A 12586-nucleotide genomic window follows, 5' to 3' on the forward strand; every position below is an offset into this window, starting at 1 on the left:
ACTGAGGCTGCATAAGTTCAGCAATGGGTGTGGAGGGTTATAGAGAGAAGTAAAAGTTGAAAGGATTATCTACCCAAAACTCTAGGGGATGATTAAGTAATAAAGCTCAAAAACATTCCTAGTAAAAACAGACTTGTAAGCTCTATAATTTGAAATTTTTCAAAGGTAAACAGAAGTCACTACAAACAGTATGTTATTTTTCAGTTTAAAAAGGTTACTTGTATCAGCTACCTTTAATGATCTGAATTTTGCCACTACAAGTTAAACATCCCTAACTGAAAACCATCCAAAATCCAAGACTTTCCGAGTGATGACATTTTAGATTTTTTTTTTGGTGGTATTGGGGTTTGAACTCAGGACAGACTTCATGCTTTCTAGGTAAGGCGCTCTACCACTTGAGTCATTGTGCCAGCCCTTTTTTTGTGTTGGGTATTTTTAAGATAGGGTCTCTCGAACTATTTGCCCAGGTTGGCTTTGAACTGTGATCCTCCTGATATCTACTTCCTGGGTAGCTAGGATTTCAGGTGTGAACCCCTAGCACCTGGCTCACATGTCAAATTTTTGGATTAGGCTTGCTCAACCATGTAATAGTCCAAAATCAGAAGAGAAAAAATATCCAAAATCTAAACTACATCTGACTCCAAGCCCTTTGGATGAAGGATACTCAACCTTTGGAGAGTAAGGAAAAAAAAAATATATATATAGGCATTTACATTTCCTTTAGGTTCATCATATTATGGTGTCTGCATCCAACTAGGGACATAACTGAAAAACTGCCAAATATATCTTTTCATCAAGTTTTAAAAAGGTTATAGAAGACTTATTTAGCAATGAGAAAACACAAAGTTTCTGATTTCAGTAGGAAGTAAATGAAGGTAACTCCATAGAATATTCTTCTTGATATGGTCAAGTATTAAAAAAAAAAAAAAAAAAAGTACTCAAAGGCTTTAAGATAGTCTTTTACAACAATCAGACTTCAAAGATATTAAAGTATCTTCAACAAGAAGTCATCCAAAAACACTGTAATAGGCATGCTAAGAATCGAGTTATTCCTTAGGAGTCTCTAAGTTGTAGATTACTGACCCAATGAGAAAAGAAAAAGTAAAATAAAGAAATGCATGTATAGATAAGAATTTTGGTTTTGAAGACTGTCTTTTCAATGGTGACCTAATCTACTCAAACAAAAATAAGCCATCTAGTGGCAACAGTATGAATTGGGAAGTATCAGCTCTAAGTTTGACACATTTCTGATGACTTCAGCTTCTAGCAAAATAAACTAAGCATCATATAGATAACTTCAAATTTCTATGGCTGGTTAGAAAAAGGAAAAAAAAAATTCAAGACTCACAGTATTAGAAGTATCCCCCTTGCTAGAGTACCACAGAGGTCTACTTATGGTGGCCCCCAAACCCCTTATCATACCACCTGTTCCTATGGACAAGAAATGACAAGCACTGAAGGAATCTTACAACTGTCTCACATCAGAGGACCTTGGTCCCTTCTTTTTTGCTTTTGCAGTACTGGGTTTTGAACTCAGGGCCTCGTGCTTGCTAGGCAGGTGCTCTACCACTTGAGCCACTTTGCCAATCCTACCTAGGTGCTCTGTAATTCTCTAGTCCTTCTCCACTTCACTTGTCAGGTGTCTTAGGATATTTGTGGGAAGCCATTAAGCAAGAGAGAACTCTTGTTCTAGCCCAGAATTTTTGGAAAATTTGGGGAGGAAATGCCAGAGTACCTAGGATTGGAACCTTTCTGCCCTTTTAGCTTGCAGACTGCCTTTTGTCCCAGAGCAAACAAGAAACCCACGAAGCTGACATTCTGAAGGATCCAACTTAGGTTCTTCCATTAAGGCCTCAATTCTCTTCCTTTACCCAGGGGCAGTCTTAGTGCCTATGGCCCTGAAATACACATTTACCCTTTCTTTCCCAGAATTCATTAGTTCCCCCATTCCCCTCACCAAGCACCAGAGTGTATCCTTTTCACAAGTGAAAGAACCAGAATAGTTCTATAAGTCTCTTAGAAATGAAACTGTGCAGTTTTCCTCGAGGAGCAGGAGAAAAGGTGTTTCATTTGCCTTAGGGCTGGGAAATCATTTCCCTAGGCTACTCCTCTCCCTCACCCACTTCCAAACAGTATTGGCCATTGACCTTAGCTTCTGGGCCTCTCTGATGTCTTTCCTCTCCTCTTACCAGTTCTTCTGCCCTCCTTCGAGCTCTGTTGAGAGCTAAGTTTTTCTTGTGCAGTTTTTTTTCCCTGACCAGTTGTTTTTCACTTTTAAGAAAACATTGGCCTCCTTTCCCGCTCTCCTTCCAACGTTAACAAGTGTGGTAACACAATGCAACTGCTGATTTACTGATGTATTTAATGTAAGTAAAAAACAACAACAGAAAAGGTTTCCTTAAATTCTACTATTTAAAACCCACATATTATTAATTTAATGCTTATTAAAAGGGTAGTTTAAGATACATTTAATTATTTTTGAGGGGAGGGGTTTGAGACAAGGTCCATTATATACATGTATAGAATTATCACAATGAAACCCTTTTGTATAATCAATATACACTAATAAAAATGTCAAAAAATAAAAAATGTATAAAGACTTTATACTGATACAGAAAATTTAGTTACACACAGAACATATATATTTAAGTGAGATTTAAAAGATTTACCATCTTGCTTTCATTTGATAATTTCTCAAATTTTATTTCTGTGACATTATTAAGGGTTTATAGGATATACTTGATTTTTGTAGTCAAAATCTTAGGATATATAAAATGATTACAGCCTTATAGATCAACATCTGAGGTCTATGATTAAAAAAAAGTAAATCTCGCTCTCTACTCTCATTACAAAGGAAAAGATAGTTTCATATTAACCCAAATAATGACTATTTCTAATGAGGCTGAGAAAAGACAATGGGACCTTAAAAAAAAAAAAAAAAAAAAAAAGATGGCCACAAGCACTGAAAATGCTATGACTATGGAAAAAGGCTCCTAGTTTAAAGTCTCAAAACACTTTTGGCAGGTGCTTAATCACTTGAGCCATGTTCCCAACCCTCAAAGCACATTTGACTGTTCTTAGCAATTATTTCAACACAGAGAAACTTAGTAGAAACAAAAGGCAAAACATAGCTTTGGTACAAAATAAGGAATTCGAGCTATAAAATAATGCAGAATCCCATTAAGAATAGTAATAAATTACAGCTTGCCATGTTAGCAGGAGGTTCAGATTATTGAAAATTCTGTGGAGGAGCAAAACCATTGTATTTAATTTTGAAAGTAACAAACCAACATACTTTTGGTGATCGAGGGTCTGGAGAACGTGCAAAGAGTTCGTCTTCAGGCAACTGAACACTTGAGGAAACTGATTCACATGGACGTGTACCATTGTAGATATGGAACTTGCAATGAGGATTTAAGGCCATGGCAAGAAGTTCTAGAAGTGGAAACCAGTCTTGAGACAACTTGGCCACACATAGCTCCACCAGGCGATGAGTATTGTTAATAATACATCTCTGTTATATATGGAAGAAAGGTGATTTAGAATATAAAAACAGTGCCAATTTCAAACAAGTATCTTATAATCCTAATTACTCTTAATATTAAATAATCTGTTTTTCTATAAAAAGAAAAATTAGCATTTGCTTACTTCGTAATTTATACAGTACCTACTTTCAAAAGCCTTTGTCGTATCTTGAAAAATGAAGGTGACATAAATTATCAATTCCTGCTCTACAGCTACAAACAAGATATAACCCATATATCAGAGGTGGCAATTCTAAAATCTAAACAATACATCAATTACCCAAGATGGAGCAGATTAGCTATCCTCAATGATACAAATTTAACATGTTAAGTCAGAAGATGTTGGGAATTTTATGCCACAGTTGGAAAATAGTTCATGACACCACAAAAATGTTATTTGCTTTACAACTTCTATTTCACAGTAAAACAATAAACAGAGTCTGGATCAAGGCTCTTTATATCAATGGCATTTTATCAACCTAAGACACATTTTTTTGTGGGACTGGGCTTCAAGCTCGCAAAGCAGGTGCTCTACTGCTTGAGCCACAATCTCTGGAATCTGACTGTACCTTGTCAACAATGAATACTGAGGTGTTTGTATAGAGGATTTGTGTTTGCCTTTGCTAGCCACTTGGGGACAATACTTACTAAGACCACTTTAAATTCTCCATCTAAAAGATTTTTTTTTTTTTTTTTAATGGTGGCAGGGAGGAGGCGCTGAGATAGGGTCCTGCTATGTAACCTGGGCTGTGGCCTCAAATTTAACAATCCTTCTGCCTTAGCCTCCAAAGTGCTGGGATTATACAGACAGGCACCATTACGCCAGGTGTAAAAGAATTATATATGACAACTGGGATTTGAATTCAGGCTATAAAGCTGTTAAAATAGTGGCTTATCATTTAAATTTTTACTGCTTCTTTCCCTGTTCCTTCACCATGTGCCAAGGTTGAAACATACAAAGTTTCTCTGCTGCCTCTTTCTGCCTAAGTTCATTTCTCATGCAGATCTTTTTGATGTTCCAAACATGTGTTACATTGCCCATTTTGGATATTTTTCTTCCTAACTGTACATAAAATAGTGGTGCATTTTATAACTGATAGCATCATATTTTCAATGAAATGTGATGAGTTGCCTAAGGTCACAAGACACTTGCAACCCAGTAGAGATTAAACCAAAGTTTTCTAACTGTGTATCACAAGCTCACTGTAAATGACCATGCTACCTTCACAAGAATAAATTATTTTTAAGTTTCATTTTTATACTCTAACTCAATTAATGGGCCAAATACATGACCAAATATAACATACATCCCATTCCTCCTCCCCCATCCAAATCTGTTCTTTAAGATCAAATGTAAAACTCACATGAATTTCAAACTTCCAGCCACTCACTGCTTCATCTGTAAGGATTTTAGTGAATGATATTGTTAACCCATCTCGAAAAAATCGCTGACATGCTTCACTTTTAACATCAAGACCTAAAGGGAGAAACACATTTAAAAAATTATTTCTCTAGTTGTTTTACAATGTCCAGTTATATGATGCGAGGTTAACAATGAGGGCTAACAATTGCAAAGTACCTTTAGGAAAAAACTCACAGCATTATTATAGAGGTCAAAAGGTAATTTAATTATACTGTCAAGTTAGCCATTTCCATGGTCCTGTATGTCAAAAACGTTGATTCAGGAAGAAAAGTTAAGAGATACTGAACTATGCAAAAGTATACTAAATCTAGTAATATCAAGACTAACTGAAAGTGTTACAAATTATGATACAAGGTGTTAAAACATAAGGTGGCTGTCAGTACCATGACAGGGAATCTTCATACAGTCTTACTCCCTAAAAATAAACCTTACACTTAAAAACTAACCTTTCACAAGTATTTCTAAAAACTTTTATTTGTAAATCCATTTAGCACCCATATCCTTATACTTTTCTGAAAGTATTTGATCAAATAAGATGAACTGTTCTGTCTCCTTTATGAGTCTCTTTTCACTGCCTCCCTATCTATGCCTCTTTGTATTTTTGCTTTATTTCATCAGATTTCAAAAAGGTAACAATGTCATATGTCACCAAAGAACATCTGTAACTCTTAACAAAATGAAAAAAAAATATTAAATTTGTACAGAAAATATCTGATTGTACAAGAGGGATGACATTTAAACTTAAAAAAAAATCTGAACCTTGTCTAAAACTATGATCCCAGAAAATAAATGTGAGAGGGATATCCAGTGAATGTTAATGCTATATTAGATGAAATACCACCGTTTATCTTTATTATTCTGCAGTCAGGACATAGAACATGACTAGCACAGAAGTCTCAAAAAATCTGAATTGGTAAGTAAATGTGTAAATCAACAAAATAAACTTGAGTGGTGGAAAACATAACTTATTTTCACAGTTTAACAAGATTAATAAGGCATGAGAGGCACCTTCACTAAATACATGAGGGATAACTACTTTAAGATAAAAGAAAAAGGGAGGGGGAAAAAATGAGATTTTTCCTTGCCAGGGAACAAGATACTCAAAGCAAGGTACTGAAGATGTTAATTTTGAAAATAATTTCAATTGTTATAGTACCTATTTTTGTAGTATGTCCATGGTGCTATGATTAAGTGTTCCCAAAAGGTTTTGTCCCCAGGCTGTGGTGCTATTAGGAGGTGGCAGACCCCTTAAAGAAGTGGAACCTAATGGGAAGTTTTAGATCATTGGGGGCATGACTCCTCTCTTTTGCTCCTTGGATACCAGGAGGTCATAGGCTTTTCTCTACCACATACTCTACATTCTATACTGCCTTACCACAGGCCTAAAAGCAACAGAGCCAACCAATCATGTATGAAATCTCCAAAACTGTGAGCCAAAATAAACCTTTCCTCTATAAGCTGTTTGTCTTAGGCATTTGTTACAGCAACAGATAGATATCCTATTTCAAAAAATGAAACATTACTGTTTTTTATACTGATGCTTTAAAAATGAAGAGAGCATTACAATAGTCCTCTGCTAAAAGAATTCAACTGCACCTGATGCAGACCAAAGTAACTGATTAAAAACACCAGATTCCTTTTTATTGGCTTTTTATTATTATTTTACACAGAACCTCATCTTTCACGTCTTTAAAGAAGACTTTTCTGTGTATAAAAAATAATGTAAGCTAGAGTTTATTTTAAAAGTACAATATTAGTAAAACAGCAATTTTCATTCAAAGGATCATTGATGAAGACTCACACGTACTTTTATTCACTGGCATGTCAGTAAAGCAGTGAAGGGACAAATATAAATAATTTGTAGGTTTATGTAGTACATATGTCAAGACCAGAAATGGTTCAAGATAAACACACACACAGAGCCAGCAATTGTAAAATGTTCTTTTGTGTATAGTATTTCCCATGACAACCCCATTTGCAAATCTGAATGGATCAGTCCTTAAAAATATGTACATGAATTTAATGTCTAACTTTATAGTCCATAAGCACCCTTGAAAGCTGTCCAAGGAATATGAACCTTGCCTGTAAGCCATAGCAAGTATTTACAACAGAGGATACAGAAATTTTCAGGCACAAAATGAAAGTTTATCTAGTATGATGTAATAAGGGAAGCATAACATCACTGAGACTTACCTTTCTTACTAAGATCAATTGCAGCTTCTAAGAGCACTTCTAATTCCCCTTTCGGCAAAACTGGAACCACCCATCGAGGCCTAAGAATTTTTATAAAGTAAAAAGAGGCTTATTGGTTATGAACTAAAAGAGGTACTATAAATGAGTCACTAATTATAATTACTCATTTACCTTGCTATGAAAATATTAATACTAAAATAACATTAAAATATTAAAATAGTAAGGCTGAAGAATATTTGCTTTATGCAGTTAAGTACCATTTGTTTCAGATATCATCAAACAAAAGATACAGCAACGAGGAAAGAAAACTAAATTATTTTAATGTAAAGTATGAAACTACTATAATAATCAAATATCCTTTAGTTACCACAAATGTTTACTGTTAAAAGTTCATAGGAAAAGACTCTTATAGGATTCAGATTAGAGGAGATAAGCCTTGAACTTCCTCAACAAAAACAAAAAATTTAGTAGGCAAGACTGATTTATGCCTCATAATTCATTAACTTTTTCTGGAGGCTAAGTGAGCTGTGGGTCTGTAATCTCCACAGGTGCTGATCCCCGAACAAGGACAGAACCAACCCTCAAAGTAGTAATCTCTCTCTGGCCCCAGTGCAGGCCCAACCATCTAACTGTCCATCCTCTTTCTACTGCTTCCTCCTCAAAACCACCCAATTCACCCACTGCTCCTCAGAAGAGTCAGCCTTCTTCTATCCATCCTTAATCTGTCCTAAGAGCTGACAAAAGAATCCCTAAATACCCCAACATTTTAATAAAAGGCACCCCATGATCAAATAGTCTTTTAAAAACAAGCAATTACCATTGGCATTGTTTATATTTACATTTAAAAACATCCTTTGTAGGACTGGGAGCAAAGCTCATGTGCTAGTGTGCTTGCCTTTAGCAAACTGGATGCCCAGAGTTCAATCCCCAGTACACACACACACACACACACACACACACACACACACACACACAAACCCATTGTTATTTTTCTTCCCTTTAAGGACTGTTAATACGCAACCCAGTTTCTAGTCTGCTTAAGAAGTACTTTACTACCAAACTCCAGACAAATATGAAAAAGGAACAATACAATCTTCTGCTATGATGTCTCTGCTACAAAGAACAGTCAGGAACCATTACAAACATCGCTATACAATTTTTGTTTGACTATAATTCACTGAACATAATTACTATAGGCAGTTGCCAGAATATTATGTATTATTTTAAATTATTCCATCAAAAAGAGTTAACTATTAATAGGAAAAATACTCAAGATGATGAAGTGAGGAAACCAAGTTATAAAATTATAGTAAGAATTTCCTATTTATAGAAAAATTAATACATACAACGATAGTAAACACAAAGATAATCTGAAAAAATGTACTCCATGATTATTAATAACAATTTCTGGTTGATTGTGAAAGGGGAAAATTTAGAGAAATTTACCCAAATTAAGAGAAATTTACCTACATAACATAGTTCTATGTTTATCGATGCATACTGATTATTTATGTATTCAGATTTTTTTAAATGAAAAGGATTATTTCTCCTGAAATGCCTTTAACAGTGTCGACTTATTTTCAGAAAGTGAAAATGCAACAGAAAGACTTAGTAAGGCAAGTGCCTGTAAGAGTGTGTAAATTTTCACCACTTTCCTTCTTAGGGTTGAGGGGGAATGTGTCACACCTCTATAGCATTCACTTCTTCAGCCTATATACAGCCCAATGAAGACCACACCCACATAGGGTTCCTTGACATGCTCTTTTTCTAATCCCTTATCATTTAACATTTTCTTACTCTGCATAGCAGCTTTAAGTGTCACATTTTTTCTTTTTTGGTAGTGCTGGGGTTTGAACTCAGGACCTAGTGCTTGCTAGGCAAGCTCTCTACCACTTGAGCCATGCCTCTAGCCCTTAAGTATCACTTTCTTGAGGCATAATTCTAAAAGCTTCATAAACTGCACAGTTCTATTCAGTAATACACTAGCTGAGGCCATTGTGGTTAATTCTAAAAGTTTTATTGATATTCTCACCCCCCTTTTCCTTATTAAGAACCAAAGTACTTGGCAATGATTAAAATGTAAAGACTTTTTATTAAGGCAGCAATAGGGTTACTGTGACATTCCACTTCACTATTTTTCTTTTCTTACCTACTACCAGACACAATGCTGAAAAACATGGTTGGCTTTCTTGTAGATTACCTACATTAAAAAACAAAACAAACTGACCTGTTGATCATATCATCCAACTTTGCCAAGTCAGTATGGGGAAATGCAGGTTCCTCATCTTCAATCTGCGGCGGGGCATCACCTTGACCTTGTTCATCTGGAGGAGTTGCCGGGGAATTTTCATTGGAAGAATCAGGCGATGGAGTCTTGATTAAAAATTAAATATGCCATGTTTAAGTTTTGTGACATATATACAATATTCAGTACTTCAAGCACCAAAAATTAGTGTGGATTTAAAAAAATTTTTGTAGATACTGTAAATTTTCACAAAGATATTGAAAGTTTGTGGTGCTTCAGGCAATCCCTATGCTATTGTGCTTTAAAAAAATTTCATTGAATCTTCAACAGCCTAATGAAGTATTCTATGGCCTTTTAATAGACAAGAAAACAAACTTGGACTGTGAGGTCACAGTCAGGATTTCAATCCAGGTCTACTGTAAAAATTTGTGTTCTTAACCACAATTTATACTTGTTCTCTGCTTACACTTACCTCCACACTGTATGAGTCCTGTTGTGATATATTCTTGTATGAATGTGAAACATCACATTTTATAGATTAAGAAGTTTCTACTTTTTTTTTTTAATGAGGAAAGGAAAAAGTATTTTTCAGCAGTTCTGCTACTCTCAAAGTATTATTGAACAATAATCTAAAATTCCATGTCTGTGGTTTCTAAATAAGTCATATCGCTTTCAAGAGGGATAATTTTCATTTCAAGATAGGTATTTATTTTTGGTGGTACTGGGGTTTGAAATCTACCTCTTGAGCAACTTCGCCAGCTCCTCCTTATATTTTACCACATCTCTTTCCCCCTATTTTTAGTTGTAAATGATATTTTGGCAACTAAATGAATGAACTTTTATGACCCTTATTCTTTTGCTCTGAAGTGCTGGGATCAAACCTAGGGCCTCAAGCAAGCACTCTACCACTGAATCACATCTCTAGCCCATGACTTTTACTCTTGATTGGAAAGCTGGTGGTATTATTCTCTTTTGAAATGAAACCAAACTAAATTTTAAGTTAACTTTTTGAAGCATATGTTCTTGAATTTTTCTACTCACTCTAGGTTGACCACCCCTTTAAAAAAAAAAAAAGGGGGGGGGAGGGCCTTTTCCTTATTCATGCACCTACTGAACAGTTATATAATCAGAGTTGTATAAGTAAATGACTGCATGAGGACAGCAAAATAATCTACCATTAATATGTTCTATCTACAGTTTTACATGAATTCATATGACCAATTAGTAACCAAATGAACTTTTACTTAAAATGAACGACAATGTGCAAGTGGGATACAGCTAGACTCAAAAAACAGAATTCGAGTGTAAGAATCCCAACAGAAATAACTGATTTAAAGTACGTAACTTGAGAACTCTTATTTCAAGACAAACAACCCCAAGAACTTTGTCCTGGTATATCTATATAGTATATACATGCTCACAGACAACATACAATTTTAAGCATCTATAATACCATACAGTGCCATCAATGACATTAAAATTTTTCAATAAAAGTGGGATTTTATCTGATTATATGTATCCTTTTCCAATGAATATCTGAGCATTCAATTTCCTTAATTACTAAGAATCTTTTGAAAAAAAAAAAAAAGGCCGGATAGCATGGCATGAATTAAAAATTAAGGAACATTTAGTCTCTTGTACTTTTTACTGCTAGCATAAACAGAACTGCGATGAATACTTTCATATATAAATCTTTGGCAAAATTTCTATTTCTCCTTAGGATAGGATCCTAGAAATATAATTACTACAACACTATAAACAACCTTTTAAGGCCACTAATATATATGTGGCCACATTCCATTCCAGCACCTTCCCAGCAACCACGTCGAAGAGTGCTTACCCCATGGTACCTTTACCAAGCTGTTTTACTTGTCACTGAATTCTACTATATACTAGAGCCTAAACTTCTCTCTATAGGAATATACTTAAAAAAAATTAAGTGAAAAATCTGACTTTAAAAATCCCCTTTATGTCAATATGTAAAAAGTTTATTTAAAAAAAAAAAAAAAAGAACCCTAAGTTGGGCAGTGAGTAAATGCCTTGGTTGCTCCTTTATGGTCCCCAACAGTGTCAGATCTTGTGAAACAACTAAAATCCTAACATTAAGAAGTAGAGAATGACAAGATGAAATAGCAGTAATTTGTTTTTGTTCCTATTGTTTTAAAGTACCAGTCATCTTCAAAATAGAAAAGAACATTAATGTGTATATAAATAAATATAGACAATACTAGTATTATAAATTCAATAGTTTTAAAAGTCAAGTATGGCTGGCAGAGTGGTTGCTCAAGTGGTACAGTGCCTGCCTAGCAAGTATGAGGACCTGAGTTCAAACCCACTACCACCCCCCCAAAAAAAAAAAAGTCAAGTAGGTCTTAAAAGGCTAAATAAAAGGTTTCATTTTCATTTTATTCACACAAAGCCACAAACATTGCAAAAGAGGTTACAATTCCATGCAAAATGTAGGTATAAAACGATAGAGTGGGAGAGATACTGGAACTCTAACTACTAGCTCCTGGTTTAAAAACAGTAATCTTTGGGGCATCCAACACAGTTCTTTGACTATGTTTAGAGAAACCTGAATACTGCTGCAAATTTATGACATAGGAAAGATTTAACTCTGCTCAAGACCTGTGACCTAAAGGAAAAAAAAAAAAAGACCTGTGACCATATGTTTCTATTTTGTATTTTAAAAGTGGGAACTGGAAAGGAAAAGGAATAAGGTTGATACATTTATTGAGGTGGAAAGATCTGGTTTGCTCATTTCTCTAAAATGGCAGAGCTTTGAAGGAGAGGAAGGTGAGGGAGGGGTGAGAGAAAGTAGTTCTCATTAGTGATAGAATACTTAATCTGCAACAGGTGAACAATAAGAACTTATCCCCAAATGACAAATATGAGTAAAATAACACTTTTGCCTTAAAACTTATCCACACAGATTGTACAAAAACACATACTAACTGTAAGCAGCATGTTTGTGAACCACATACACACACCTCAGCTAATTTACTTCTAAGCACCATTTGAGCTGCAAAGCAAATTTTAATGTTTGTCTTATTCAGTGCAATACTTCATAATGTAAAACTATATATGTTAGAAAAGAAGGATGAAATCAATTGTCTAAACTTCCATTTCAGAAAACGAGAAGACGACCATCAAACTGAACCCAGTGGAAATAAAAACAATAATCTGATAAGGACAAAAGCC

At 34.8% G+C, this 12586-nt stretch overlaps 1 protein-coding gene across 5 annotated transcripts in view; it reads right to left on the bottom strand.

Moving 5' to 3' along the window:
* The window catches only part of Usp9x (ubiquitin specific peptidase 9 X-linked), a 96982-nt gene that overhangs the window by 58344 nt on the left and 26052 nt on the right, over nt 1–12586 (bottom strand). For all 5 annotated transcript variants that reach the window (XM_074062245.1, XM_074062242.1, XM_074062244.1 and 2 more), the window contains exons 3-6: nt 9368–9513; nt 7141–7220; nt 4889–5001; nt 3296–3514 (exon numbers count right to left, since the gene is read on the bottom strand). In XM_074062245.1, the coding sequence (XP_073918346.1) occupies nt 3296–3514; nt 4889–5001; nt 7141–7220; nt 9368–9513 (558 nt within the window). The remainder of the gene's footprint in view (nt 1–3295; nt 3515–4888; nt 5002–7140; nt 7221–9367; nt 9514–12586) is intronic.

The sequence above is a fragment of the Castor canadensis genome, chromosome X, assembly GCF_047511655.1.
Source record: "Castor canadensis chromosome X, mCasCan1.hap1v2, whole genome shotgun sequence".
NCBI classification, from domain to species: Eukaryota; Metazoa; Chordata; class Mammalia; order Rodentia; family Castoridae; genus Castor; species Castor canadensis.